Source organism: Leopardus geoffroyi, chromosome A2, assembly GCF_018350155.1.
Source record: "Leopardus geoffroyi isolate Oge1 chromosome A2, O.geoffroyi_Oge1_pat1.0, whole genome shotgun sequence".
Classification (NCBI taxonomy): domain Eukaryota; kingdom Metazoa; phylum Chordata; class Mammalia; order Carnivora; family Felidae; genus Leopardus; species Leopardus geoffroyi.
In genome coordinates, this window is record NC_059331.1 from 23,737,848 (window position 1) to 23,762,842 (window position 24,995).

The 24,995-nt window shown below is 43.0% G+C and overlaps 1 protein-coding gene across 16 annotated transcripts in view; it reads right to left on the minus strand.

Moving 5' to 3' along the window:
* Positions 1–19,254: 19,254 nt before the first annotated feature.
* The window catches only part of ERC2 (ELKS/RAB6-interacting/CAST family member 2), a 937,892-nt gene continuing 932,151 nt past the window's right edge, over positions 19,255–24,995 (minus strand). For 11 of the 16 annotated variants that reach the window (XM_045493241.1, XM_045493237.1, XM_045493240.1 and 8 more), the window contains one exon: positions 19,255–22,194. In XM_045493241.1, the coding sequence (XP_045349197.1) occupies positions 21,916–22,194 (279 nt within the window). In that variant the 3' untranslated portion in view covers positions 19,255–21,915. The remainder of the gene's footprint in view (positions 22,195–24,995) is intronic. The other 5 variants (XR_006715875.1, XR_006715877.1, XR_006715878.1 and 2 more) reach the window with 3 other exon arrangements.

The window sequence follows — 24,995 nt, forward strand, 5'->3', positions numbered from 1 at the left end:
GCTGAAGCCACTCCATGCCTGAGTGTCCCTGAGTCCACATAGATGAACTTACTGCTACAAGAGAAAGGCTACTAACTTGTTCTACCCCTACAGCCTGTCCAGAAACTCTGGCTATCTAACACAGACCTTTTTCTAAAATTTGCTATATTCTCAATTATCTGGATTATTGCCTGCTTTTCTCCAGTTGCCTTTGCTTGTGTAGACACAGCCCCGGTAGTTTTCACTGCCTGCTTTGCTGTCTTTCCTCTAGAGGACAGTAGTGTTAGGCAGTGGTTGAGTGCAGACTCTGAAGTTGCAACCCTCCTAGGCTACTTTCTAGCTGTCAAGTCTCACACAAACTGTTTAGCCTTTCAATGCCTCAAAATCCTCTTAAACACACATATAAACACACAAACACACAAACAAAACACAGAGAAATGTAAGGACCTGTGGCAGGGGTGCAGTGAAAAGGAAATGGATGACCTTGAAAATCAGGGACATGGCAAGAATGAACGGTGAGGGTCATGGAGTACCCAGCATGGGTCACTTACCAGACGCTCCATACCTGCTCTTCAGAAAGCAGAACTGGACCTCATGTGACAAGACCGTTTATAATCTTGATTTATTCCAGTTACAGTGAATGGCCACACTTTTCACTGAAGAAATGGGAACAGCATTGCGTTATTGGGTACTTCCCCAGATTTCACTGGGGCCTTCTGCAAACTAAATAATTATATGCCCCCATTTTATCATTCAAAAAAATTCCAAAATTTTCTGACACACCGATCTGGCCCCAAGACTTCAGATACAGGATTGTGAGTTTCATCTGAAGATACTAATGATGTGTGTGCTGAGACTACACCCCACAAGGGTGCTGGAAGCTCTGTGACAGTATCTTCCATGGCTAGAACGGTGGTGCTCAGAACAGTGCCTGGCACCTAGTAGGTGCCCAAAAATATTTGTTGAATGACCAAACGAATGCGTGAATGGATGAAAGTGTTATTTCCAGAGAACGATGTCAAAGGGAACCAACTGGAAATCCATTTTAAGCCTTCAGTCCGCAGGGTGCTTCTCTGGAAAACCAGGCTCGGTTCTAAGAGCCAGTCCATTTCTGGGTGTTGGTGGACTTGCCTAGGGGGTGAGCAGACGGTTGAAAGAAGGGAAACCAATGCCTCTCCATCCCCACCTTCAAAGGTTCTTGTTCAATCCACCTCCAATTTGTGGAACTCCCTGTTTCCCCTCGCAAACCCCATGTGCATTTGGGTGTGCGCACTCAGATTGAGTCATCTGCAGGCACAATAGCAAGGCATCACCATGCTCCACTCATTAAAAATGCTTTTGAGTCTGTGGAACAAATAAATCAATAGTTTTGGCTGCTCTCCCAACAGGGTTATTTCACCAAAACGGAGCGCAAGATAAGGAATTTACGAACGATCGCATCCCCTGTGCTGCCTTCCCCAGAGTGGGAGAAAGCAGTGCCTGGGTTGTCATTCTGGGAAAATCGACCCCCCTTTTATGCCCAGCAAATAATATTTTATGGCCCTGGGTTTATGGTGGTGTTTTAATGATCCACTGTAGAAAGGGGTTTTCTCTCCAGTCACTAGAATTTGTTAAGAAGGGCTGGAGGCCATAAAAGAGGGGTGGGCCCCAGGGACAAACAGACTCCATCTTCTGAAATAAACTAATAAAGCACCCCAAGATGTTTACTCCTTCGCCTCAGAGTCAAGACCAGCCGGGCTGCCTGCGAGGGGCCCACAGATGGAGCACTAAACAGAACAAAGAGGCCGGAAGGGGGTCGGGGCTTCCTCACCACCACATGGCCACAGTCAAAGTAATACCGTCGCATTGTGATGCCACCAGCCCCTGGGCTGCGGAGGACAGGGACTGCCTTGAGGTTGGAGGACAGTTTTGGACACCGGCCTGACTCAAGCTCTCCTTGTACTGTGTTCCCCTCACTGAGAGCCCTCTTTATTTTTATCATCAATGGTGCTTTACAGGAGGGGGGTGGGAGGAGGGGGAGGTCTGAATGGATACTTTCGGCTTTTTTTTTTCTTTTAATTTTAAGGGGCATCAGGGCCAAACAAACCTGAGTCTGAATCCCAGCTCTGCCTCTCGCTGACTGAGTGGTCACTTCCCCTTCTGCGCCTCAATTTCCTCCCCGTAGAATGGGATTATATTAGAGATGTTCTAACAATTGATGTTCCAAAGGCCCCTGTAGATAGCTGTTGTGATTATTTCAACACTAGGAATGTCTGTCCCGGGGGCCCTGGGTAAAATCCGGAGACAAAAAAGTTGCCTCAGGAGGGGTGGGGGAGGGGTCCAGGAAAAGACGAGAAATGTGAGAGGCAGTTATAGGATTATCTGCAGTGTCTGCATGATAGAATCCAATAAGTATGAGGCTGATAAGATAATAATGACTAATGAATAATGGTAACAATTGCTGGGGACATTGTTTGAGCTCTTACTATGCACCAGATGCCGCCTGTTTGAGCTCTTTATATTCATTGATGTATTTTATCCTTATTACTTCATGAGATAAATCCTATTATTATCTGCATGATATGGAGAAAAGGAAAGGTTTAAAGAGGTCACAATTTCTATAAACTCAAGCTGTTTTAGTGTCCAAAGCCCAGGGTATGAACCCTGGCAATCTGACTCTAAATAACAGAGACTTAACGACCACACTTCATCTACCTATAGAGACAAAACTCGTTTTTAAAAGGCGTCTTCCTGGTTCCCCAAGTGTGCCCACACTTTCTCCTTGGGCCTCTCCCATATAAAGCTTACTTTCAGTGGAGAGTCTCTCCTGAAAGCTTCTGATTCACTCCCATAAGCACTAAACATGAATACCGGCAGAATCAGCCACACCAACCGGCCTGTGGAAGATTTGTCCTTTCTTCGTTAATCAGCTTACTATGAAGTCCTGACTTTCCGCCGTCATTCTAACACTACCATCAGGAACCACAGCATCCATACTGGGCAATCCACCTTAAATTCTGACCTCATGTGGAGCAGCGTCCCGTGAATTCACCACTATCTGGAACAAGTTTGGTCTGGTGTTCCTCCTGTGTTATCCCTGAAGCATGGGTGAAGACGTGAGGTCTCTCTCACCAGGGCAGCTCAGAGTATATCATTCCCCTGTTTAAAGTCCTTCAAGGACTCGCCAGTTTATCGGATAAAGTCAAAACCAGTCCCCACCTGCCTGCAAGGCTCATCAGAATGCATCTTCTGCATTTGCTGTTCCCTCTGCCTGAAAAGCTGTTCCTCTGATCTGGGTACTTCACACTATTCAGGTCGCCACCTCAGCGTGCATATTAACTTAACGTAGCCCCTGCTCCCCCTGCCGATGATCCTCTGTATGATTTTCTTCTTTCATCCTGACCTAAAATTCTCTGACTTCTTTGGCATGCATGTTTATTTATTTTCTGTCTCCCCTCACTAGAACGTCAGCTCCAGGAGAGCAGGGATCTTGTCTGTCTTGTTCAAACCTATAACCTCTAGTAACTGGCACAGAGAAAGTGCTCAGAATAAATGAATAAGTGAATGAATGAATGATCATACCCATAGCCCTATAACTGCTAAGCAAGAGCTTGAACCCTGGTAATCTGACTCTAAATAGCAGAGGCTTAACCACCATAATTTATCTACCTATAAAGAAAGGAAAACTGTTTTTTGAAAGGTGTCTCCCTAGTTCCCTAAATGTGCCCACACTTTTTCCTCTGGCCTCCTCCACACAAGGCTTACCTTAAGTGGAAGGAGTCTGATAAGAGAAATAGTTTTCCTCTGAAGAAAGACAGTATTCTATTACTCTCCCTTCTTGTCATACTGTTTCTTTTGAAAAGTTTTCTCTTAACTGGCATTTTCTCATAAAAGACAGCTGAGATGCTCAATCTTGTTATCCATCCCGTGTTCTATGTGGGCCAGTGGGCATCTAGATACTGGGTTTAGAACGCACATTAACCATTTCTGGGGGGACACAAGTCCATTTAGTAACATAGAAAGAAGTTGACTTTCTCATCTGAGAGATAGGAGAAAATGCTGGAATTTTTATTTTGCCTTATTTTTATTTATTGTCCACAATTTTCAATATTGCGTGCCTAAATCTGTGTGTTGGGATTTGGAAATCTGATTTAGTAATTTCATTATTACTTTTGCTCCCAAACAATGCATTATCCAGCCACACTCCTGGGTATAAGCTCTTCAGCCAAGTTCCTTTCTCTGGAAGAGGAATCTAGAAAAGTATAATATTTTTCAAATTTCTCAGACTTAGACATGCTGTGAAGCTGACTGGCAGAAAAATAAAATTTCATTAGACAGCATCTAGATAATGAGCAGATTTGGTTCTAACTAGAGTCTAATATAGATCATACCTATCCTTTCTAGATAAGAAGCAATGAAGAGTCTTTTTTTTTTTTTTTTTTTTTTTTTTAAGAGTCTTCCTTTCATGACCACCTACTAGGAGGGCACATTTGGATGAGTGTTAAAATAAATTTTTCCCAGAGAAGAAAAGTATATCAGGGCATCTCAAAACTACTTAAGAATATGAAAATCTGGGGGCACCTGTGTAGCTCATTCAGTTAAGGGTTCAACTCCAGCTCAGGTCATGATCTTGTGTTTTGTGGGTTCAAGCCCTGCGTCAGGCTCTGTGCTGACATCTCAGAATCTGGACCCTGCTTCAGATTCTGTGTCTTCCTCTCTCTCTCTCTCTCTCTGTCTCTCTCTCTCTCTCTGTCTCAAAAATAAATAAAAAGAATATGAACATCTTTGTTAATTTCAGCTATGTAATAATTTTTTATATCAAACTAATGATGGAGAAAAATTTTAAGACCTACATAATAGCAAACTATCGAAATAAAAAAAGACAAGAGTTTCACCATTTGGTCAATTACTTGGTCTTCCTGACATCAAGCTGTGCACAAACCATCTAGGAAGCTGAGGGCATTTTTTTACTTTTCAAGAATGTTCTGACTGATCATAGCACTTACACATCTTACTGAATTTTAACTGGAGCGACTCTAATATGATTTTTTTTCTTCTGTGCAAATATTCTCAACCTCCTTAAAAGAGACTGCAAATAATTCTAAATAGCCGAATTAAACCCCAAGTTCTTTTAATTTTGTATACTTTGCTGTTATAATCTTCAATGCTTAATAAAGTGACACTGTTATGACTTCCCAAATCTGTCTCAATAAATCAGCGAATTTCAGATAAAAGCTTCTTACTCAGTTTAATCCTTAATTCAGTGATCTATAAGTGTCCATTAAGGTCAAGTGACAATTCATTGACTTTGAAAAACATGAGAAACACTCCCAGGGCATAAAAGATCCCAATGTCGCTGAATGTATTTAAAGTAAGTGGTTTTGACGTAAGCAAAGATTTCTACTTAACCCAGAAGAAAAGCAGTCACTCCTTGGAAATACCACAGAATTCAGGGACATGAAATGAATAATGGCAAAGGATTAAATTTACCTATTCCAGCCTGTACATATATCTACTGAGTATATACACGAACATGATGGCTCCACTCACGTGTTGCTCATGGACAACCCTGTGCTTCTCAGCTCAGGAGCAAAATCCTCTCAGTCATGTAGATATGTCATAACAGAGATTAGTGGGTACACAAGCACCATCCCTCCCTGGTTCTGTGTGTTCAATTTGAGGATGTTTTCAAACATCTCTTTGCTATTTGAAAACAGCATTCAATCCATAGTGATAGCAGTATCTATTTCAAAATTCAACAACAGAAAATTAAAAAAAAATCAAACATTTAGGGCCAGTTTGTCAGGAGTAAATAACAGCTACAGAAAATAAATCAAAGAGCAGTTTAACACATACGGAAAGTAATAGCCATAGGCATGACTGATAAGGTATTCATTCATTCATTCATTCACTCTATTGGTTTCTCATTCAAATGTATGCATGGGTTGTCTACTGTGGGTCATCAATTATTCATTCAACAAGCATTTATGGCATACCCATTCATTCATATCAAATTGGTATTGTATGTGCCAGATTATGTTGCTTTGTCCAGTACAGCCAACAGATAATTATTGAGCACTTACTAAGTGCTAGACCTTAACAGGTTCTAGAACAAAGGCTCCAATGAATGGGTGAGATGGAAACCCCCAAAATGTGTTTGTAAACACATCCTGGATGTTATTGCTACTTAGGTGACGTCATTGGGCCTGTGGCTTCTGAGTGTGTTTGGAACAGGGCTTAAAAGGCTTAAGAACCAAGTTCAACATTAGGAATTCTTCTTTGTGCTAGTTGGCCACCCTGGAAGTCCCAAGGGAGTCCAGCAGGAGAGAGGGGTTGATTTTGATCCAGTGGGTCACCCTTTGGAGACACCCCCTGTAGCCATGTCATTGCTGGGGCTCCCAAACATTGTCATCTGATAGGAAGCCTAGCAGAGACACTTTGACCTCTGTTTGAGGAGGCTGGTTTGAAACTGGGTGAACTTGTAGCCAAAAGTCTCTTTTCCACACTGTTGACTACCTCACAGAAATGGAATCTGCCCCCACTTCCCTCCTGAAGCAGTCACTCTAGTTCGTGCTGAGCATTTTACAATACCTAATATCATCGGACTTGACCTGAAGAGTAAGGGCTGTTATCCTGATGTCACAGATGGGGAAGTAAGCTTGCAGAGGTGACATCACTTGCCTTGGGATGGATAGCCAGGATTTAAACTCAAGCCCTGATTCCTAAGGGCAAAAGCAGAGGGTAGAGCTAGGAAAAGAAGAGGCAAGAAGGAGGGAGGAAAGCAGAGGAGAGGGATGGAAGGAAAGAAGAGGGGGAAGAGGGAGGTGGGAAGGATGAAAGACGGGGATAGAGAAGGAAATGAGGCAAAAAAGGTGCTGGGACCATTCTCCCAGAAGAGCAGTGAGAAAAGATTGTATCTGCTCTCTCCTCTTTGTCTACAGAGGATTAGCCTACAGGATATCCCACACCCATGTTTAAATCAAAATTGTAATCAATGCATGTTGCCAGAGACCCGATGAAGTTTTCACAAGGCCAAAATTAGATTGCTTTTTCTGAGCAACCTCATAATGGTACATTCTTCAGTTTGCTTCCAAAGGTCACCGTCCATGGTAGAGAGTTTTTGCTCAGGCCGTGAACCAATGTCTGTATCTTTGAACAGTTTCCCCCAACCAGGGGTTTGATTCCCAGGTGGTTCATCTTTCTCTTCCTTTTTTGGTGAACTTTCCCCAATTATCTACTGTGTGCCAGGAATTATGCTAACCATTGGCTATGCAGAAATGAATGAGCCGTGGTCTCTGCCCTCAAGAGCTCACAACGAAGCAAGATATCCAGGCGCATGCAATAATGATGAGGAGTGTAATGCTTATTCATGCTACACAAGAAGGTATGTGGGAGACAGAGCAAGGGAAAAAAGCAGGCTCAATACTAAAGAAAGGAGACAAAGGATTATGTCCAGAGATAGGGCATCAGTCTGGCTGTTCAGAGCTTTTGCCTGTCCAGCATTGATTCCTCCTTCCCCGAGTAAGAACACCTAATTCTCCCTTGAAGACTCACCTATATTCTTCTTCCGGGTCAGGTGACTCCACCCTCTTATTCAAGGTGTGGACCTGTGACCCACGCATGGAGTCACATGACTTTTCTCTGATTAGACCAATGAGAGATGGTGTCGGGATCGTGTCTTGGCGGCAGTGCAGTAGGGGAACCCACCTCCCCCGGAGGTTGCTAACCTGGTTGGCTGTAAGTGTAGTCTCTGGGTGAGGGGTTGGGAAGTACCATGTGACCTAAGTGGCATGGAAAATGAAGACAGCCTAGAAGTAAGCAGAGCCCAGAAATGGAGGAAGAAGTAAGACATTAGCCTGACCGTGTTGGAGCCCTTGGATCCAGCTGTGTCTGAGGTCCACTTTACCCTCCTCACCTATCCTTCGTGCAATCAGTTTGAGTTGGGTTTTATCACTTGCAATTCAAAAGGTTCTGACAATACAATACTGTTTGGTTGTTTTAGGGAAATTCACATTTAAGCACAAAAGGCAAGGTCAGCTTTACAACTTAAACAGCAAATACCTGTTCCATTCCCTGCTGGGTTTGGATCAGCCCTCCAGAGTCTAAAGGAGATTTGACCTGACACCCTCCTCAGGTTCCCTGGAGACAGAGCCCCTTGTCAGCTAAGAAAAACCATGGGGAATCACCATTAACGTATGGGTGGCGTGGAGTACGAGGTGAACCGATATATAAGCCAGGTGGGAATCTTGGGAGCGCTTTGAAGATAAGCCAGTGAGGTCCAAGCCAGGAAGAGAGTACGTGACGGGCTTTTCTTAGAGACAAAACACTCTGTGGCTAAGTGATGGATGCTGCAGCCTGTGACCTATACCTACATCTATAGGACATCTGGCTTTGACATACTTGGGACAATGAATGGGAAAATCAGCAACTGTCTTTTAAAGTTGATTCTTGATTTCTCTGGTCTCTCTGATCCTACTTCATTTGGAAACATAAATTAACTGGTTTAAGTAAGCTAAATCCATTGGGGTTTGATTTTGGGTCTTAAAATCCAAACGTGCGGGTGTAGAAAGGAATTTAGATTCCTTATGTTCATTAGGAATAATATTTTAAATACCTACTTTCTCCACGTGGATTCATTAATATATTCCACACAAAAATGCTTTCTGCAAGCCTCCTGTGTACCTGCCACTGTGCTACAGGCAGGACTACTGAGGTGGGCAAAATTTAGATAAAGTTCTAACCCTCAGAGAGCCTATATATCTTCCCTGCAGAAGAGACCATCTTCTAAGTGAATATATTCAGTCAGTCAGTCACTTACTGGTTTCTTCCTTGCACCAGCTTGTATAATTATGCATATTATATATGATGAAAATAAAGGTCAGATAGCAGGGTGTTCCAGAAAAGAGCTATTCTTTGAGGGTGAATTAACTGATGAACAGAGAATACAAAAAGTAGCATGCTAAACTCCTGCTACATTTCTAAACCTCCCCCCCCCCACTTTTTTTTTTTTTTTTTTTTTTTACCTTTGTTCAAACTGGAAAATCTATGATTTTCTTCCTCGGTTAATATAGTTGGGTAAATCTGGTTAATACAGTCTCCTAAGACTCAGGCATCATGGTCCAGTGGTTAGAGCTATACTGTCCAATACAGTGATCACGAGTCGGATGTGACCATTGAACACCTGAAATGTGGCTCATCCAAATTAAGACAGGCTGTAAGTGCAAAATATAAACTGACTTTGAAAGCCTTAGTATGAAAACAGAGAAAGATGGTAAAGTCTTTAATTAATAATCTCTATATTGACTAGGTTGAAATGGTAGTATTTTTGGATATTTTGGATTAAACACATATTTCTAAGATTAATTTCTCCTACTTCTTTTTCCTTTTTTAAAAAATATGGCTACTAGCAAATTTAAAATTATGTACATGGTTCACATTATTTTCTGCCAGACATCACTGAGTTAAAACAGGACTCAGGAGTGAGAGTGAAGATTGAAATCTGGCTTCTCTATTTAATAGCTGTGTGCCACTGGATAACTTAGCCTCACTGAGCCTCACTTTCCCCCTCTGTAAAAGGGATCATTAACAGTCCCTACCTTTTTGGGCTGTTGTGGCTATTACATGAGAAAGTCTATTCATAGTGTTAGCACAATGCCTGGAATGTAGTTCCTTTTTAGTAAATGTTGGTTATCCAGTGTTGCCCCTGGAAAGTCAAGAGACTGGGCTAGAGGGGGTAACAACAGAAAAATATGCTATGGGAATTTGCAATAATCTCTGACACAGAGTTGTTTCCTTTTGATTTGCCATTTTCCTAAATCTAAAGTGCTCCCAACATGAGTATACCGTTAATGGATAGCCATGGCCAACCAGTCTCTTGTTTGGGCTAGGTGAGGACTGTATCTTGTCGTCATTCTTTGTGGAATGTTTTGGAAAGTACACGCAGTTACTATTACACATACTATGAATGTAGGTAGTGTTTCCTGAACGCTGCCCATGTGTCAGACCTTGTGCTAAGCATTTTATCTACAGGTTGGGCACCCAATGGCCCAGAATCACAGGAGGGCCAAGAGATTTGCTCAGGGTCCCCCGGCCAGAAATCGGCAGAGACAGGACTCAACCCAAGTCCGTCTGACCCCAAAAGTCAATCTATGTATTGACTGACGCAGAAATATTCTGGGTAATTCCCCGTGATCATGAAATCCTAGTGCCTTCCTCAGAGTTCCATGGACTGTTTAGACAGAGGAGGAAATCTGGCTTAACCACAGGAGTTCCACATGGTGGCACCAACAAAATAGAATCAGAGATTTTACAGTAATGAAAAGTTCTGCTTTCAAAAGGTGCCCGTTCTTTAGTTAGAAGGAAGCAGAGACCCCATTGGATGCAATCCTTCCCGTCTATGGCTCTAAAATACTACCAGCCAGAAACAAAAAAAGTGGCAGAACTTTCTCTCTGGAGAATTTTCCAGGACCTTACAAATATGACCCCATTAATCCACTCAATACCCGGATGAGATAGGTAGCTGCAAGTTATTATTATTATCGTTTTCGAGATAGAAAACCCGAAGCCAAGAGAGATTAAGCAATTAGTCCAAGGTCAAGTGGTGAGCTAGACCGACCTGGAAATGAAACAATTATCTTCTGAAATTCCACTCAAATACACAAACTGATTGGCTTGTTACCACCATGTGCTTATACCCACTTCGATGCCCTCCACACGAAATGACTGGCTTTTAAATGAGATTTCCGCAGCTGCCTTTGACTGAATTTGTATGGATTGGTTTAATATCACTGTCCAAACTGACATCAGATTTTTTCCAAAATATCGGCTGAAGGAAAATACAGTTCTTTGCTCCAAATGTGGTATCCATTTTACCTAGCTCTGTTACATTTAATCATACCTACACCGTTCTTGGAGCATAAAGGGAGAATTGTTCCACAAAGAAAACCCTGCTTGTGTTTTCTTTTTCTTTAGAGATAATCTGTAGCCCATAAAAAGGTTCAGGGGCATCTGCAATTTTTCTGTGATGTTTAGATTGAGAAACGATGAGCATAAATTGTCTCAGAATTGTACAAAACCCAGAATCTAATTGCTCACCTTTGAGCTTACTATCACCCTTCAGTCAAATACCCTTTACTCTTTTCAGCTGCACTCCTTTGACAGTAGGTAAAGTTATGTGAACCGAAGTCATAGGCTGGGAAAAGAGAAGACTTCCAGGCAAGCCAGGAAGAATCTTTGCCTTGAGCTGACAGTTGCAAAGGCATATGCACAGAAAATTGGTCCACTGGAGAAAGTGCTGCTAGTGGTCCCTCTTTGCAAAAGGCTCTGCCCCTCTGAATGTAATTTAAAATCAACTATTCTGTTATCAGTTTTGACTGGCTTGGGGCAACATGAGATATCAATGAAACCGTTGTTGTCAGAAGGAAAATAAGGTTCCGTTTCATTAACTTGGGAGGAGGGCATCTACTCTTTTAGAAATGGCCACGTGCCATGCTCTGAGCTTGTTGTTTAAGAATTCACAGTGGTCACTTTTGGATTTGTTGAATATCAGTTTCTTTGACAAATCAAATGAGGCTCTTGGAGAAATTCTTCTTCCATGCCTCCATAATTTCTGGAAGTCCAGGAGACGTGGGACTGGTCACCCTAAGAGATTCCAATTCTGTTCCCTCTCACTGTTCAACTTGCTCAGCCTTTCACGACCCCTTTGGTCCTGTGCTGATGTGGACAGCTCCTTCCAGAAGCACAAACTCAACCTAAGCCTACTTGCTATCTTGCTAATAATGCACAGACATAGACGGGGGGGGGGGGGGGGGGGGGGGGGGGGGGGGGGGGGGGGCGCGAAAAGAGTAAGCTTACTCATATTCTTCTTTCCAGAAATCAAGCACTGGGGGAATGCAATGGCAAGGCAATCCTTTCCCTGAAACCCACATCCACCTCCTTCTCATGGACTGAAAACATGACACTCAGAAATGAAAGCATCTTTAACTAGTGTTGGGGGCCCAAGTCCAACATCTCCCAAAGGATTATCTTGAGCATTTCCAAAAGGAGTTATGATGTCTGAGGATTTCCAGAAGTCCTAGTGTGTTGCTGTCTTGGGATATTTCCATGGATCCCACTAAACTACCTTGTCTGAAGGGTGTTGAACAGCATAGCATCATTTGCATACAACCGTGCTGTAAAATGATCTAAGAAAGGCACTGCATTACCAAAGGAATGCTAAAAACCAAGGCCATAGATTTTGGCCAGAGGCAAAGGTACTGATTCCCAACCAACCCACGACTAATCCCGAAGCCTTAATTCTTCTTCCAGATGTGAGCAGTACTGGGCAGGGAAAGAGAAACGGCCCAGTAGTGCTTTGCTCCGCTGCAAGTAGTCCTTGTTCCGTTTTTCCAACCAGGTGCACATTTCTTATCATATAAGCTGGGCAGATCTTTTCTGTATTTTATTTTATTTTATTTTTTATTTTTTTTTTTTTAATCTTTTTTTTTTTTTTCAACGTTTATTTATTTTTGGGACAGAGAGAGACAGAGCATGAACGGGGGAGGGGCAGAGAGAGAGGGAGACACAGAATCGGAAACAGGCTCCTGGCTCTGAGCCATCAGCCCAGAGCCTGATGCGGGGCTCGAACTCACGGACCGCGAGATCGTGACCTGGCTGAAGTCGGACGCTTAACCGACTGCGCCACCCAGGCGCCCCTCTTTTCTGTATTTTAAAAACCCAGTGTTTCATTGTCCCAAACCCTTGCTCTTGACTTGAGTTCATGTGTTTTGTGGAAGTACAAGTGGTAATTACACAAGTCTTTCCTTCCCTGTCATTGGCAACAGTCACCAGGAAAATTTACAGCCCCCAATATCCAGATCTGGAAACTGGTTATTAAACATGGTCGAGGAAACGTGGCAAAATGGGATCTGAACGAGGGCCAGCCCAGCAGCAATTCTTGTGGGAGAATGGCTGGGAGTCAGTAAGGGACCACTGGTTTTATTTCATTAAATATTTTTATTGTTTATGACAATATTACTACTACTACCAGTTATCATTTCCATTTGTACAGAAACTATTATGTGGCTGGTATTGTGCTAAGTGCCCATTTGATCCTTGTTAAGGAAAAAAAAAAAAAAAAAAAGAACCCTCTGGGAATGTATTATAATTTTAGGATGAGGAAATAGGGAGGCTGCAAACTCAAATATGTCCAGGGGCCAGGCAGGTAATGCACTGGGGTACAGGTGGCCGGGTGTAGCCTCTCAGAGAGAGATGAGGACAACAGAGGTACAAGCCACCACTGCCCTGTCAGAACATTCTAAGACACAGCACTGGCCAGACAAGAAAGATTCAAAGCCTGAATCCATTCCATAGGCATTAATTTTCTAGTTTCTGTAATTTGAATCTGGATTAATGCTTAATGACATTAAACATTTTTAAGATAAACTTTTAAAGTAAGACATAAATGCAGACAGAAAAGTACAGAAATCCTATCCCTTGATGAATGTTCACAAATTGAACATAACCATGTTAACCAACTTTCAGGCCAAGAATCAGAACGTTACCAGCATCCCCAAACCACTTTTTTTGTGCCCTACTAGTTGTGAACTCCCAAAGGTTAGCCAATTATCCTGACTCCTAACCCTGTAGATTAATTGTCTGTTTCTGAGCTTTATCTGAATGAAGTCACACAGTGTGTTTGCTTGTATCTGTCTGCTTTCACCGCATATTATGTGAAATCCATCTGTGTTGTGGCACGTAGGGATAGTTCCTTCCCAATGGCTTTTGTTCTCAAATCTATTACTTGGTATGTTCCCCCGAATACCTTCCGACTATGCAACTAAGGAGGGCGACCTCCTTCTCCGAATACAGGTTCTAAACGTTGAAACAAGCCACTCAAAGACGTAGAGTTATGAAGAGAGTTGTAATGTTAAAATGTTCTTTCCAAACATTTTTCATGTCTTGTCTCATTTCCTGTTCTCACATCCCATGTCGGGTAGCTGAGAGACATACAATCTCATTGATGAGATTCAGAAGCAGAGGGTGCACGCAGTTTCATGATTGCCTGTGAGCCTGGCGACTGAGATTTGGTTGAGATGCCTAGGTTGCCTGTCTCGTGCTGAACACACATCCTGATGCTCCCCTCTGGGCCAAAGCTCTATGCAAATTAAACCAGTCTCCAAGGTCATTTTGCTGGGGGTCGTGTTGCTGTGCGCATCTGATGTTTGCCTCCTTTCTTATTTGAAAATTTGCATTCCCCTCGTGAGGAACAGCACATGACTCCTCCCCCAGAGACAGGGATTTAGGGCCGAGGGTCTCACTTGCAACCTCAAAAGCGCTCCAGAATGGATGAATACCAAGAAAACAAAACCAAGAAAAGGATGGCAAGAAGTTATTTGAGCCCTGGGACAAGCCACATCTGAAACCCACTGCCTTTAAACTGTTTATTGCATGAAGCAATATGCATGTATGTGTATGTATATATTTATTTTTGCTCACATTATCTCGTGTTAGTTTTTTTTTCTCTTATTCTTTTTTTGGCGGGGCGGGGTATGTGCAAAAGAAAAAAAAAATCCTAACCGATTCCCTTATTCAAATACTTATATTTCTCCCTTCAAATTCAAACAGTCTGTAATGTCTTTATCCAGTGAGTTGCAGTTATGTAGGCATGGAGGTTTTGTCTTGAATTTATGCAAGGTTTTCTTCTGAGCCCTAAGTGAAGTCACAGTGGTTGGCACAGACAACATCTATTTTTAAACTATAGAAATTCTCACTTTGCCCTGAGCTTGGGAAAGGGTCTCCTCTACCCACATTGATCGTTTCTGCCATTGATGCATAAGTAATCCGAGAGAGGAAGGCGAGGTTAGAGGGGATAAAAGGATTTTCAAAAAGAAGGAAAAACCAGTCCAAATGGTAAAGCTGTTGTTTCAACAATTTTGGTCCAAAATGCTTTCAGAACTGTTTTCTTCTTTAGCCAGTGTGTCCTCTGCACTGCCAGAAGAATATTCTGAGACAGAGATCTGCACTTTGAAAGTCTATCACAAAGAGGGGGATAAAGAGTAACTACAGTGGAGAAACCTAATAAATACGACCTCAGCCAGGTGATCAAGGTCAACATCAATAGTGAGAAGCCATGTTGATTGTGGGTACCCTTGAGATGCTGTGGTGAGAATAGCATTGAACCTCCATGGTCCTCCTCCTCAAACCCATATCCCTAGTCTGATCATGCGGGAAAAAATCCCAGGATAGGGGCAACCCAGAATATATCTGACCCATACTCCCCAAAGCCGTCAAGGTCTTTATCAAAAATAGGGATAGTGTGAGCAAATTACAGCCAAGAGGTGCCTAAGGAGGCCTGACAACTAAATGTAATAAGGTATCTGGATAAGATCCTTGAATAGGAGAATGGCATTAGGTAAAAACTAGGGAAATCTGAATGAAGCATAGACTTTAGTTACTAGAATGAAGTAGGGATATTTAGTTAATAACAACGTATAAGTGTTGGTTCAGTTAGTGGCGAATGTGCTGTACGGATGTAATATGTTAATAATAGAAGAAACCATGTTTGTGGGAAGGAAGTTTATAGGGGAGCTCACTGTACTGTCTGCTCAATTTTTCTGTACATCTAAGACTGTTCTAAAAAATAAAGTGTTAAAATAAACTGTATTCAAAAATTCATCACTGGATTTCTGTTGCTGCAGGAGGGTTTCCTAAAATTCAGAGCTCAAAAGGGTCCTTGAAATGATTGGAGTGATCCTTCTGGACATCTTAAGTAACCGTGAGCCACACTGTTAAATATACCTTCATTGATGATTTTTTAATCCTTCTGATTCAGTAACAAAGCAAAATTCTTGGTTTGGCCCCAGAAACCCTTCTCTAACTTTTGCTGGTCTCCCTTTTTAACAAAGAAGGAGAAAGCCTCAGGCTCAGAACTCTGTTTTCATTATTTTTACTGTTCTTCTAGCTGGTGATGTCTATGAATAGAAAACAATCCTACTTTCTCCTTTATGATAGTGGCATTTTTTCCCTTACACTTATTTATTTATTTATTTATTTATTTATTTATTAAAAATTTTTTTTTCAATGTTTTTATTTATTTTTGAGGCAGAGAGAGACAGAGCATGAGCAGGGGAGGGGCAGAGAGAGAGGGAGACACAGAATCTGAAGCAGGCTCCAGGCTCCGAGCAGTCAGCACAGAGCCCGACGTGGAGTTCGAACCCACGAACCGTGAGATCATGACCTGAGCTGAAGTCGGACGCTTAACCGACTGAGCCACCCAGGCACCCCCTTTTGCACTTATTTAAATAAAAAAGTGAGCCCATTCAATTTTTTTTAATTGCTTAACTAAGACTACATATTGTCTTCAGCTGTAGCAAGAGTCAGGAAAGCAGCATTTAAATTACTGAAGTTAAGAGCCAGTGTATTAGGTCTATACCCTTCAGCATGGCACTCAAAGCCCTCTCCCACCTGGGGATTCCTGTCCAGTGTCTTGCCACCAGATGCTTCACCCTGCAAACCCCAAACACCTAGGTCAGAGGTGCTGATGCGCAGACACTGGGGACTTAGAAGAAATAGAGAGGCCCATGGATAGCAGGTTTAAATCCAATGTCCTGTCAGAGCTCTCTTTTCATGTGTGGCTTGATTTCCCCTGGGATCCGTGACCTTGCTGCCTGGCAATCCACTTTCTCATAGTATTGGTCAACTGCGGCATTCTTGAAGCGACCAATTGCTTCAGGTCTCTGTGAGCTGAATGGCCATATTGGAGCCCAAACTTGCAACGTGGAAGCACTGCAAGGCGGAAACAAATGGGATCCTCATCCCAGCCCCTACATCCCTAGGGCTGACTGAGTATTGAGCTCAAAGCCCAGCTCCACCACATAGAATCCGGGGGACCGTGGGTGAGGTATGTAATCTCCTCGGGCCTCCCCTTCCTTGTCTGAGGATAACGAGAATTCCCGCCTCACGAGATTATTGTGAGGCTAAGTTCATGTCAGCGCAGCATTTAGCACAACGCCAGCACCAGAGGCATGTCCTGTAAACGTATGCTGGCCATCTCTGCTGGCCTAGAGTTTCCCTCACTACAAAGTGTGGATCACGACAGTGCCTACCTCACGAGACTGTTGTCGGGGACAAACAAGTTCATGTATGTTGGCTCTAGCACCATGGCTTGGTTCCCAGAAAATACTCAATAATGTCCAATGATTTTTTTATCTGCATTCAGTTATTAGTATAATTACCATTGTGGATTAGCACTTCTAAGAATTAGAACAGCTCTCCAATTTTTTGTGAGAGCAGTTCACAGATACTAGCAATTAGTCGAGGCAGATTCCTAATTTCAAAACCTCGGGTATACCAAAATCCAGTCCATGTGCTTTGCTGGGGCTGACGTATGGATGAACTTGCAGACGAGTCCAGCAGTATGTGGGCTGGTACCTTTCCTAACAAAAGGAGTGGTTTGTGAGTAAAAGAAGCAGGGGCTCCATCTGGCCAGCTGGGTTTACATAATCAGGCTTGAATGCGAGCCGGCTGCCTCAGGAAGTTCTATGAGGTAAGAAATTCTTGTCCAACAGAAGTTCTTTTTCTACAAAAAGGCAACATAATGAGAAGGGCAAACTACTGCAGGTTGCCCCGCAATGTGCCGGACTGTGAGAGAATTGCACACACAGTGGCTGTGAGTCCATAAAGCAAATGGTATGTCCCCAGTGTCGTCAAGGGCCATCTAGGGGGAAGATTTTATCCCACCCTCTCCTCCCCAGAGAGTCTTCAGGGATATGTATTTCTGTGTCAGGAGCTCTGGGGACAGTCTCGGACTTGCAGTGAACTTACCATATGTGCTCGAATCAGTCACTTCTAACTGGGCCTCAGTTTCTCCATCTGTCAAAAGAGAATATTGGACACATGGCATCTGACATACTTTCCAGCTTTGATAATCAATTACTCTTTGCTTGCAATAATGGGGAAGATGTGGCAGTTCATTTCTTGAAGTACAACTCAAACCTTTAAAGAAACCAGGAGCTGTTCCCCATCACGATCCACAGTTGGGCTGTGAAGGCTGGTGAGCCCTTGCACAGATGATTTTGTGTGTTTTTCTGGATGATTTTGTGTGTGTAACCAAGTGTATCCAGGGCTAGCTATTATTCCTGCCTGCCCGGCTTTCTTGTCCCTCTCTTCTAGAATAAAGCCCATTTTTTCCCTTTGGAACCTGCCCCTCCCACATCAGTGAGGCTGTCAATCACAGGGTCTCACCCTCCCAACTCCCTTGAATAAGGTAATTGGATGCATGATCCAAAAAGGACCAGTGAGTCCCTTTAGGGGGCTGATATGGATGCTTGGAGGGAGAGGGTCCCTCCTCTTAAATCCTAGCATACTCAAAGCTGTTGGGAATTATCTTTACCACCGAGTGAAAAGAACCCAGCAGTGACTGATGTCAACCCCACAGAAAGTACAGAGGAAACAAGGGGGAGAAGCAGAAGGGAGGGAGGGAGAGGAAGAAGTGGGAGGAGAGAAAAGGTGGGAAGGAGGAAAAGAGGGAGGGAGGGAGGGGCGCCTGGGTGGCTCAGTCAGTGAAGCATCTGACTTCCTCTCAGGTCATGGTCTCACAACTCATGAGTCTGAGTGCCACATTGGGCTCTGCGCTGTCAGCTCAGAGCCTGGATCCTGCTTCAGATTCCGTGTCTCCCTCCCTCTCTGCCCCTCCCCCGCTCACGCTCTGTCTCTGTCTCTCTCTCTCTCAAAAATAAATAAACATTAATTTGTTTTTTAAGAGGGGAGGCATAGAAGAGAGAGAGAAGCAGGGGGAGATTGAGAGAAAGAGAAAGACAAAGGGACGGGAAAGCGGGAAGCAAGGAAGAAGGGAGACCCCTTCAATGACTTAATTCCTTAATATGAACCTCTGCAACCAGCTATGTGTAAAGGGAAATTTATGCCTTGACGACTCCAGTAAAGGGAGTACACACCTTCCCTTTGTCTTTCCTTTTTCTTTTTTTTTTTTTTTTAATTTTTTTTTTCAATGTTTATTTATTTTTGGGACAGAGAGAAACAGAGCATGAACGGGGGAGGGGCAGAGAGAGAGGGAGACACAGAATCGGAAACAGGCTCCAGGCTCCGAGCCATCAGCCCAGAGCCCGATGTGGGGCTCGAACTCACGGACCGCGAGATTGTGACCTGGCCGAAGTCAGACGCTTAACCGACTGCGCCACCCAGGCGCCCCCGTCTTTCCTTTTTCTTCAAGTTATTAGGTTCCTCAAGTGAAGATCCATGACCCGAAAAAGATTAGAAACCGCCACAAAGGAGCATTTATTAGAGATGGAATGAACTCACTTCAGAAAGAAACAAAGTTTATTTGATGAATATAAATAAGGCGATCAGCACAAAGTACTTCTCATACACATGATAACAAATTTATGAACTGTACATACCTTGTATGTTGTTCTACTAGACACGAGGTTACGATGACTGGCTAATACATGCCCACTGGTAGTTTCTGAGGGTTCCTTAGTTTTATTTATTGTTTTCATATCGAAGTCCATAATCACATGGTCAATATTCACAACCCACATGCCACTCACTTGAAGAAAAATTACAAGAAGCACTATCAAACGAGGGTCTCTGGGAATTAGATACACTGACCCCTGGCAGCATTCAAACGCCACTCTACACAAAAACATCTCAGATAGAGCTTATGACAACACGTTGGAGGTCTCATCAGAAACACTGTTTAAAAAGTAAATGGAAACCCACTTTCAAATGAAAGTTGACACGCTGTTAACGTGCATACTGGATACACAAAAATCATTAAATACAAAATTGAGACTGTACATCAAAATCAAATGGGGTATAAGGTACAAGCCTGCTTTTGCACAGAGAGAAGACCAACTTCTCCTAAATGTCAGCCTCAACTTTTTTTTCAACTTCGTTATGATTAGAGGGGTGCCTGCTAACGTTTGCGCAAAGGAAATATCTTCCCGACATCACAGTGTTTGTTGTAAACCCAGAGACTATTTTTAAGATGTGAAAAGGAAATTTTTTTGGTAACCCTCCCCCCAACATCGGAGAATAGTACATGAGATGGGAAAAGACGCTATGTTCGACGGGATTGAATTTTTAGGGGACTAAAGAAGATGCCCCCTAATGGTAAGGTTGGTAATACTTTAATCCAACAAAAGTGGGGCAAAAAAATGATCCCCAAAACAACAGCTGTGACAGAATTGGCACGTACTTAGAAATCGCTAACTATACACGATTGGTTGCTTTTTCTGCTTTGAGGACCCTAATTTCCCTTGTGTATCTCCTACTTCCTACTTCAAGTATTCAGTTGCAGAGTTCAGGTGAGGATCCCGCTGTAGGAGGCAGTGGGGGCCGCCTACCTGAGGACATCCAAATTGTTCACGGGGACGCACTTGCGGCCTCGGTTTGCAGTGTGACCTGATGTCGAAATGTGCTGTATGTGCTTGCAAAGAACTCTGCTCATTTCTCCAATGGAAACCTAAGTCCCTTTGATAGTTAAAGGACAAACTTTTTAAACGTGAATGTATTTGGATTGTTTATGCAACACAAAAGCTTTACATAGTTCGCTATACTTACTGACGACAAGAACAAAGCCAGAAGCGAGAAACCTGCTTGAATATATTACTCCTAATGCACCAAGGATGAACAGTGCAAGTCAGACACAGATTCATGTTCCCCGACAAGTAAGGTGTCTGTCTTTTAAATACCTCTATGGCTCACGGGAGAGGTCCAGAGTTAATTGCACCAACACTTGGAAAAGTAATAATAACGACTGAATGCAATGCAAGACTTCAGGAACACCTGTGTAGAATCCTTTCCACAGCAGCAAAGAAAGACAACTGTATTTATTAAGGCCACTCATGCTTAACTTCACTGTTTATCCTTTTAAGAATGCAGATTTTCATTTCCCACTTGCATACATGTGGAAGGGTTTCTTCCATTGACGAGAAAGTGGATCGATACGAGAGTTGCACATATTTGCCAGACTGGTCATGAGTTTCATGAAGTTATAACAACTTTAGTTATTTTTTAATCTTCAGAGGAAGCAGTAGGAGTTAAATTCTCCTTAGTACCATGTCACTGTATGTAAAAGACCTTAAAATTTGGTCTCTTTCCCTGGCATGTGCTTTAAATAATGACGCTGTACCCACAGACATGTTGTGTAGAGCTATATACAGATACACAGCTTTTGTGATTATTCCTCATTCATCAATGCTTTCATGTTGGATGCTGAAAATGCTTTGGAATCCACGTTGGAGACATTTTTTAAAAAATGAGAAATGACCCTTCAAGCTTACACTGTTTGCACAGCATTTGGATCTTGAAATGTGAATGAGTCCCAGCTTCTTCATGGAGACCTGCATGTACGGGAATGGGAAGAGTCTGAGGCTTGGGCTCATCCCAGCCATGGAGATGTGTGGAACACACAGAATAGAAATATGTAGGTGCCTCAGGCTTTTGCCACTCTCCGGTACAAAACCGGGGCAGATAAAATTACGAAAGATCAATTTAGATGTGCCATGCATTGTCAAAGACACACACCATGTTCTCGTAAGGCGATTTCTTGGCAAGTATTAGTGGTTTAAAAAATTGATTTCATTTCCAACCTGGCCCAGAGGTAACTACTGGTTACACCATCAAAACGCGGTTCTTCAAACAGCGGATTAAAGAAATAGAGGAGGGTAAAGGCTTGCCGTTTTTGGTGTTTTGCTTTCTTTGTCAAACGCTCCATGCATCTTGGTATACAAACACTGCCAACACCACTCACGCACAGGATTTACACTTTTTGATAATCTAACGCATTAGGAATGACCACTTAAGCGGAACCAGCAGAAATACTGGAGGTGAAGCTAGTTGTCCAACAGAAGCGGACTCCACAGCTAAAATCCCATGGAGCTCAAATGTATCCAACGATGTTTAAGTAACATAAATAAAATTTATCAAATAATGACCTTCAGAAGAGATGATCACGTTTTAAATGCCCAAATCCTGACAAAAAGGAGGGTCTGTCATTTTTCTCCTCCTCCTCTTTCTTCCTGTCCAACATATCTGAATCCATGAGGAATGACAATGAGATGATGAAGGAAATATCAAGTCGAACAGAACTGTGCGCCATAATGGAAATGAAAGCTCCTCTTCCAGGCCTGATGAGCGTTCCAGGTGGTGATGGCCAGTGACGTGAGCCACGCTGCAGTAGATTATCAGAATGTTGCTGCAGAGCTGCGTTTCCCCTTTAGTCTGCTCTTCTGATAGCTGCAACAAGAAAGCACACAATTTAGCAGGGGAAGCAACTGCCATTGACTCAGGAGAGAATCCTGGCCGGCGTTCCCATACTCACCCCTGCGCTGACCCTCCACCACTCTCTTTGGTTGCGGTTGGTTGGGATGAGGAAGAGGGCGATGAGGAGGAAGCACAGAGGAAGGGCAAAGTGAACATGAAGTTAAATTATGTCCTGGAAACATATCTGAGAGGAGGCCTCTTTCAAAATATGTCACATCCAGGTATAGATGTCTCTTGATAGGCAAAAAGAAACTGAAATTGAAAGGAAATACACCAAAATGTTCCAGTGATGATTTCTATGTGATCAGACCATGTGTTCATTTTTTTTCTCCCCACACTTTTCTATAATGAGTATGGTTCTTAAACTATTTTTAGCTCGACTTTACAGAGACAAGAGAGTTAAAGATGGTCAAGACACCTGAAAACTTAACATTCGCTTACAAACCGTTTAAGAGCAATGATTTAAACACATACTGGCACTGGCAATCCCACTCCTGGGTATGAATGCAGAAGAATGGAAAACAGGGACTCAAACAAATACCTGGATCCAAATGCTCGTCGCAGCACTGTTCACAACAAACAGGGAGAAACAACTCTCAAGTGTCTATCAGCAAATGGATGGATAAGCAAATGTGGTGCATACAGTGGAACAGTAGTACACAGCCCTAAAAAGAAATGAAGTTCTGATTCATGCCACAATATGAATGACATTGGGAGACACCATGGCAGTGAAATAAGTGAATAAGCCAGACACCAAAGGACAAATACTGCATGATTCCACTTATGTGAAATATCTGGAATAGACAAATTCATAGAAGCATAAAATAGACTAGAGGCTTGCCAGGGGCTGGGGGGAAGGGGAGGGGGGAGTTACTGCTTTGTGGGTACAATTAAGCAATCGTTTGGGATAGTGAGAAAATTCTAGAAAGGGACAGTAGTGGTTGTACAACTCCGTGTATGTACTAAATGCCTCTGAATTACATTTAACTTATACATTTACGTTGGTTAAAATGGTACATTTTAGTGTATATTTTACCAAAATAAAAACATACTTTAAAAAGGACATTGATACCTCATTAAAGAGAGAACAAAACAAAGCTGGCCTTCATCCCAGCATGCAATGGCATGTGTATGTGTATGTGTGTGTGTGTGTGTGTGTGTGTGTGTGTGTGTGTGTGTGAGTGTGTGTACTCGACCCCAAGCATAGATGTAACGGTCATCTGTCTGCATACTTCATGCCCTGGGGAACAGATATGCAGAAGAACCCCAAATGTTCTCACTGCCCCAGTAAGAGGCCCTGGTGTGGAATACAAGTGTAGCCTGGGAAAGTCAGCAAAATGGGTGGGAAGAGAGGACCAGCCCATATGACCCTTCAAATGCTGATTTTCTTCCCTGCTGATGCTCATTATCATTCACATATGGCCTGCGAATGCTTCGGGAGTTTCCGGGCACTTGGTAATAGTGCAGCTATCTGGGGAATATGGTGGGGAGGGGAAAGATCAAACGCACACACGCATACACATACTCACACATGTGTGAGCCGCTTTTTATATACAGCCTGAGCTGTCTGATTTGGTGGCTGATGCACAGAATTTCTCAAGCCACACTGACTAATGAGCGCGCCAAAGATCCCAGTGTCTGCACAGGTAGGCAGTTATTTCCAGCCATCGTTAAACAGTGCAAATGAAATATGTGGCTTGGATGAACTCTGCTAATTCATACTCTGAGGAGTTTGGTGTAACCCTTCTGGTTAAGAAACTTGAATCGGGGCAAAAAAATGACTTTTGCAGAGCCAGAAAGCTAGGGAGTTCCTAGAGGAGATCATATTACTCATTCTGGCACATAAAATCTCTGCAAACTTTGTATGAAAATTGTAAGTCAGAGCACGCTTTCTGCTCCGTGAGCTGTGCATTGCTCTAATTCTTTTGTGCATTAAGCATTTCTTAATCATCCTTTTAAAGGGCTGACCAATATATTAAAAGGCCACATGATTAAAAGGTAAAGAGAAACCCAAAGTAGTACTAAAATGCACCGGTCATATTTTACAGATGGGGAAACGAGTGAAAAATAATTACAGTGAATGTCTGATGTCCTTGATGTTTTTCCAAGATAAAGTAGCAAAGAACAATCATTTATTCAGTTGAGAGAAAGATTTCCAGCTGGGTAGCAGGTCACTAGGCAGATACAGTGCCTCACAACGGCACTGCACGAGATGTGTGTGCTAGATGAGGTGTGCTCTGAGGAAGAGAGAACACTCCGAAAGGGCTGCTGCTCCTTCAACCAGACAATCCATTCACGGGAAGGCCTAAAAGGCTTTGAGAGAAAGACTCAGATGACATTGCCAGCAGTTAGAAATGCAGATGATCCCTTGCTGGGGGGCAAATAAGCCTCTGCTTTAAAGAAAATAAAAAGGAATCTTAGCTTTCAGCAATGAGGCAATCCGGGCAACCACCCACCGTGGGATAATCTCTGGCTAGTCCTGCCTTACCTGGATGGTCACAGCAGGCCCACTCTGTCCCCACGCCTCTTCTCCCGAAGCACCCAACTCAGTGTTCTCATGTGCCCCCCCCCCCCCGCATCGCTATTTCCATAACGACATCTATTCCATCTTGTGTTTCCTGTGTACAACCTGAATTTACAATCCCATTGCCCTCAGGATGGAGAAGAGACTCTGGTCACGCTGGCCTCTCTCTCTCCAGCCCCACACTTCACGTCCCACCTGTGCTGGGCTTGATTCTGCAATACGAAGCCTTCTTTTCTCCTCGTCTCACACA